Source organism: Phodopus roborovskii, unplaced genomic scaffold (genome assembly GCF_943737965.1).
Source record: "Phodopus roborovskii unplaced genomic scaffold, PHOROB, whole genome shotgun sequence".
NCBI lineage: Eukaryota > Metazoa > Chordata > Mammalia > Rodentia > Cricetidae > Phodopus > Phodopus roborovskii.
The window spans coordinates 7,349,990-7,356,592 of NW_026126689.1; the positions used below are offsets into that span (position 1 = coordinate 7,349,990).

At 51.4% G+C, this 6,603-nt stretch overlaps 1 protein-coding gene across 2 annotated transcripts in view; it reads right to left on the reverse strand.

Annotated features, from left to right (window-relative positions):
- Positions 1-5,947, reverse strand: part of Trim24 (tripartite motif containing 24) — a 100,571-nt gene extending 94,624 nt beyond the window's left edge. For both annotated transcript variants that reach the window (XM_051174644.1, XM_051174643.1), the window contains exon 1: positions 5,381-5,947. In XM_051174644.1, the coding sequence (XP_051030601.1) occupies positions 5,381-5,804 (424 nt within the window). In that variant the 5' untranslated portion in view covers positions 5,805-5,947. The remainder of the gene's footprint in view (positions 1-5,380) is intronic.
- Positions 5,948-6,603: the final 656 nt, after the last annotated feature.

A 6,603-nucleotide genomic window follows, 5' to 3' on the forward strand; every position in this document is an offset into this window, starting at 1 on the left:
GAACACCTGGTGGTGAGCGCTGCTGGCTTTCTTCCTTATCTCCTGAGAACTGCATGTGGGCTCCAGTCCTGTACTCTGCAGTCAGGGAGTTTTCTACTGGCTGGAGTTCCTGTTCTCTCTAGTTTTCCCTTCTTGCCTTAAGCCCTAATTTATACCTTTTATTTATTAATTTTCCACCAGACTCAAAAACTCACCAACATTTTTAGTTGAAGCCCCAAGCTCGGAATTTCAACAAAAATATCCACAAAGCACTATGTGCTCCAATATATAGATAACCTCCTCATAGCTTTGACCACTGAGGAGCAATGTAAACAGGCAACACGAGGCCTTTTAGAATCCCTCTAAGCCCTAGGGTAGAGTCTCAGCCAATAAGGCTCAGCTGTGTGTACCTCAGGTCACATACCAAGAGGAAGGAGAGGAAATGCTTTCCTACAACTGTATTTCAGCCATCCTGCAAATCCATGCTCCTATATGGGTGGGTGGGGGCACAACCAAGTATGAGAATTCCTGGGAGCATTTAGATATTGCTGGCTATGAACATGGATCTGCTAGATAGCCAAGCACCAGGGGTATGAAGACTCTGGAATGAAATGAGACTGAGCCAAGGACCTTCTTCAAAGCCCTGAGAAAAAGCCCTGGTGTCTGCCCTGGTCCTGGCCCTTCCAGACATTAAGCCATCCCACCCATTATGTGGTTGGAGCCAGAGACATCCGCAAGGGTTCTTAGGCAAACTCTGGGATCCTGGAAAAGACTAGTGGCCTAAATAAATGTGACCAAGAGACTTGACCCAGGTGAACCGATGGCCAGCAGGTACAGGAGCTATAGTTGCTGCTACTCTGCTGGCAAAAGCAGCTGACAAATTAGCTTTAGAGCAAGAGCTGTTCCTGACAGTCTCAAATGCTATTCAGGCCCTCTTGAGGGGCACCCGAGAGATGATGTCTAACCCTGGGGTGGGTGAGGGCACCCAATAGCAAGCCCTACTTCTTGATCAAACCCACATTTGGTTCTACAACACGTTAGCCCTCGACCCTGTCAATCTCCAGTGGGATGACTAATGCCCCACTGGTGACACCAGATGAGGTACTGCTCACAGATGGGAGCAGTTTCGTTTGTTCAAGATGGTATCAGGTATGCAGGAGTAGCAGTGGTGACAAGACAAGACATTCTAGGCACACTCTTTAAGGAGGAGAACCTCAGTTCAACAAGCTGAGCTTTTAGCTTTCACCAAAGCATTCTGCTGGGGGAAAAGACTATTTGCTATCCCCATATACACTGACAGCCAATATTCGTTCACCATTGCCCAGGTCGATGGGGAAAAGAGAACTCTTAACTTCAGCAGAAAATTTAATCAAACAGAAGAGATCTTAGTCCTACTCAAGTTATGTGGTTACCCAAGAGGGTAGCCATTGTCCACTGCAAAGGACACCACAAAGGGGATTCCCCAGGAATCAGATAGCAGAGCGACTGACTTGACTGCCTGAGAAGTAGCCCTAAAACCAATGGGCTTCTTCAAGTCTTAGAAGCTCTGCTGGAGCCCAGCTTACCAGACCACTCATAAAGCATGCCAGGGGAGACTGACTATATGAAAACGAGAGCTAGCCATACAGGACAGGTAATAGTGGTTCCATCCTTCTCACAAGTCTGGGAAGGCAATGGGTTGAAGACCTCCATCAAGCCACCACCTAGGAGCCATGAATACTGGTCAACTCCTCAGATCTAAGTATTATGTTTTAAATTGGAAAGCCTAACTAAAGACATCAACTTTAGAGGTGCCATCTGTACTCAGGTAAACCCCAAAGGAGAAGAGCCCACAAAGGACCTAGGCTTTAGGAAATAGGCCTGGCGCACATTAGGAGTTGGGCTTTACTGAAATGAGGACTACTGGTTTGGGCTATAAATATTTGTGGTGTCGGCAGACACCTTCTCCAGCCTACCCCAATGGAACACAGACTGCTCTAATAGTTACTAGGAAACTTCTTCAGGAATTAATTACTACTTTGGACTGTCCCTAGCTTTGGGGTCCAGCACTATCCTGGCCAAAGTATCTCAAACTCTGACAGGTATTAACTGGAAATTGCATTGTGCATTTAGGCTAGAGCTCATGTCAGGCAGAAAGGATGTGTAAAACTGCTAAGGAGACTCTGACCAAAATTGGAAACTGATGAGAACTGGGCCAACCTTCTCCCTTTGCCCGCCCAGCTGCACTTCTCGCTAGAAGGAGATTACTTCTTTTTGAAATGATGTCTGGGAAACCTCTTCCCATTCTCCCCAAACCCCAAGATATTCCCCAAACAGAAATGTCTAATCATCCCCTTCTCCAGTACTTGTATGCTTAGCAGGAACTTGCCACGCCATTGACCAGACTATAAAGGAATCTTGCCCTCTCCCACCTCTGAACCTGCTCACCAGTTCCAGCCAGACTTGGTTTGGATAAAATGGATCCCTACCAAGACCCTGGGAGCTATCTGGAAGGGGCTCTACCCAGCCTTCCTCAATAATCCAACTGCAGTCAAAGGAGATGGTATTATTTCTTGGAGTCATCACTACCAACTAAAAAAAATGAAAAGTCACTGAGGACGATGGACAGTCACTTGGACCTCAAACCCCTTACAGAAAAGACTGACCAGAGTTTACTAAGTGGTGATACACAATTCCCATCATCCCCAAACCTGGACATGGGAACTCAGGAAACCCTGGAGAAGACTTCTTTTGTCCCTTCCAGTGGTGAAACAATATGGATCTGGAGGAGGAACAGGGGTCAGTAAATCAGGTTATGAAGAAGACAAACTAGAGAAAGGTCTTCAGGGATTACAATTTTATGCATACCCGGCCAATGTTGAGTTGCCCAGCCAAGGACAAGGTACCTATAATATAGTCCTCTAATTATAATCTTGCTTCTTCACTTTACAATAAGGTTTGCTCAGATGCCCAATAAATCAACATTAGCCTAGAAGACTGAATATTCTTCCATGCCCCTGAAGCTACCTACCTACCTGGCTTGCTTGCACTAATGATTTGACTAAATGTGTCTCCTGTACACACTGGAAAGTCACACCCCCAACTCTATGTATAATTGGTCTATGTTATCCTGTCGGTAAAAAAGCTCATCTTGGCCTTGTCTCAATGTTAAGTCAAAAGGGACCCAATTCTAGCCCTGATCCTAGTAGAGATAGGAATAGCCAGTACAGCTGCCATAGGCTCTCCCGCTTTGATTGTTGGGAATCAAAACTTTAGAGAACTCAGTTCCCAGATACATTCAGACCTAGATCACTTCTAGGCTGGAGAGCCAAGTTGACTCCCTTGCACAGGTAGTCCTACAGAATTTAAGGAGGCTAGATTTTTTTTTTTTTTTTTTTTTTTTTTTTTAATGAAAAAGAGGACTTGGTATGGTCTTAGGAGACGCTTGCCAACCAAAAGGGCTAATTAGGGAAACCCTGCTATGGTCAGAGAAAACCTTAAAGAAAGGAAGAACAGAGATACAGACTGGATAATTGTTATCAGTCTGTTTACCTGGTCCCCATGGCTGACCACCCTAACTGTCAGCATTAGCCTGACTGTTGATTCTTATTCTGATCCAACTAACTGTGGGACCCTGCACCCTCAACTTCATGACCAATATGTCAATCAGAATAAACTCAGTCAAGCTACTGGTCCTTAGGACCAACCATGGTCCCCACCCCCAGACCAGGACAAGTCAATGCTTAAACCCATGCCCATAGAACCAACACAAGACAGACGAACCTCTGCACGATCTTGCCCTGTCACATCCATTCCCTGTCTTGTATTTTTGCTGAGGCCATCTTATGTTCGACTAGAGTTTGGCCTCCTTGAAGGAGAATCTTGTGGGAAATTATCAAGCTCTATTCTAAGAACCTAAGTGAGGTCAAGATACCCAGCTAATGTACGTTGGCTTCAGTTAAACTGCCCGTTTGTGCAAACCTCTTCCAGCTAAACTGCTTATCTTAGCTTCTGTTAAACTGCTTGCTTGTTCAAACACCACCCCACCCCCACCCCTTGCAACTGCCAGGCAAGATAACAGGATGTGGTTTTTGCCTTTAAAAGCTCCTAAAGTTCAGACCAATGGTTTTCACCCGTCCTAATGCTATGACCCCTAAACATAAAATTACTTTTGCTGCTTCTTCGTAACTGTAATTTTGCCTTTATTATGAACTGCAATGTAATTATCTGATATGCCACCCCTGTGAAAACGTCATTAGGCCCAAGGGTTGGACCCTCAGGTTGAGAATCACCTGGGTTACATTTGCACCCTGAATACCTGGGTGTTAATTCCAGCCAAATGGAATAAAGACTTTAATCGGGTATAGATGACTGAGTGGTCTCTGGTGGGCTCCCCATAACAATAGAGACCCATGAAAAATAGTTTCCTGTGACTGAAGACTGTTCTAAGAGAGCTAAGTGAGTCTAAGACAACATCCAAGCACATAATCGCATTCCAACACACTGTAACTATTTAACATAGTTAACTCAAAGCAGTTATTCCCTTTAAAACAGGTGTTAAAAGTGACTGGCCACCAGGTGTGATGGCTCAAGCCTGTGATCCTCACTCTAAAGAGGCTAAGGCGGGAAGATCGCTAATTGTGGAAGAAAACACACACACCAATAAACAAAAGAAAAAAAAATAACATGAACAGAAACAGATTTCTCGTCTCCAGTTATTTAGTATTCTTAAAAGACGTCAATTTGCCCAAATATTTGCAGTATTAAAAGTTAAAAGCCTCAAGTGTCCTCCCAGAAATTACTGCACTTTAAACGCTTTAAACCTGTTAACATAATAAGCAATGGGAACTACCTGTCAAAAACTAATTACCCAATAGCACCACAAACGAGAAAGTAACTTCCAACTACAGCCGTACAAAACACTCTGGAAGACTATTTACTTTCTGCCCTTTATCGTGTCGCTCAAAATATAATCTCCGAAAGCGGCAGACGACAAAACTCTTTCTCCCGGTTCCTTTGTCCCCAGCGGAGGGGCTAGACGAGAGGGAACTCATTAAGGTAAAGAGCCCCGAACGCACAAGATTCGAAACAGACGGGCGGCCAGTCTGCAATCAATCATCAAAGAAAACTCCCCATCACTTCATCTGCATCCCTCCATCCCTCCTCTCCCTCCCCTCCTCCCTCCCCCTCTCCGGCTCGGCTCGCCTAACCCGGGTGTACACGAGCTGATCCGGAGCAGATGCACCCGGACAAAGCTCCGCCGAGGCAGCGGGGAGCTGCAAACTCGCCGCAGCCGTCAAGAGCTGCTCCAAAAAAAGTGAGGGACCGACCGCCAAGTCGCTCGCCCAGCCCGGGGCCCTCTCCACCCCTCCGCGGTCGCGTGACAGCGGGTCGCGCCCACCACCTCGCGGGGCCCTCTCACCTTGGGTAGCGAATGGCGAAGGACCACCGGCCGGGGAGCCCGGGGCGGGGGCCGGGGCCGGGGCCGGGGCGGGGGCCGGGGCCGGGGCGGGCGCGGGTGGAGGGGTCTCGGCCGAGCCCAGCGCGGGCGCCGTCAGCATGAGGTAGCGCTGGGGCGCGGGCAGGCAGCGCTGGCAGAAGGAGTGCAGGCAGGGCAGCAGCTTGGGCGCCCGGCTCTGGATGTTCTGGTGGCACACGGCGCAAGTGTCCAACAGGTTGAGCCGGGCTGCCTCGCCGCCGCTCTCCGAGTCCGGGCCCTGCCGGCTCTCGGCCTCGTTCTCCCCGCTTGGCGCTGCCGCCGCCGCCGCGGGGCCCCCGGCCGGAGCCGCCGCCACCGCCGCCGCCGCCGCCGCGGCCGCCGCCGCCTTCTCCACAGCCACCTCCATTGTCCTGCGGCCGGCGCCGGGGAAGCGGGAGCGCGCTCGCCGCCCGCCGCCCCCGACGACCTCCGCCGCCTCCCGCTTCTCCTGCGAGGCCGCGCGGACTCGCGGAGGCAGCGCCGGGAGGAAGCCGCCTCCCGAGTGGCGCGGCCGGAAGACGCGGAGCTGTCAACGGGGCACCGGCTCCCGCACCGCGACGCCGCCGCGCGGGCCGCCAGGCAAACGGCCGCCGAGCCGCCCGCAGCCGCCCGCCCGCCCGTCCGCGCCGCGCAAGCCTTTCTCTCGGGCCCCCTGGACCACCGCACCGCCGGCCCCGCCCCCACCGCCCTCTCCCGGCAACCGCGGCGACAGCCAGCCGAGGGCCAGCCAATGGCCGCCGCGCCTGCCCGGGGGGCGGGGCCTGCGGGAGCCCGCGAGGCTCGGACGGCCCCCGCGGGAGGCTGGGAGTGGGCGGGGCCAGCCCCCGCTCCGGACGCCGAGGACCGCGGCCGCTGATTGGCTCGCTGCGTGTGTGTGCGTGTGTGTGTGTGTGTGTGTGTGTGAGTGCGCGCGTGTGTGCGTGTGGGTCTCTCTGAAGGTAGTGAAAGGATCGCTTGTTAAGGAGCCGGAGCAGGCGCCTGGTTCAGCCCGCAGCTCTGGCCCCGCCCAAGGGGCGGGGCTCCACCTCGGCGATCCAACCTGATTAATTAAGAAACTCCTTTGAAAACTGCCTCTACTACGCGGCGCGGCGGCGAAGGGGAGATCGCGGGGAGGGCGAAGAAGTAAAGTAACGTGCAAAAATGAGAAAAGAACCAAAACACGTTTG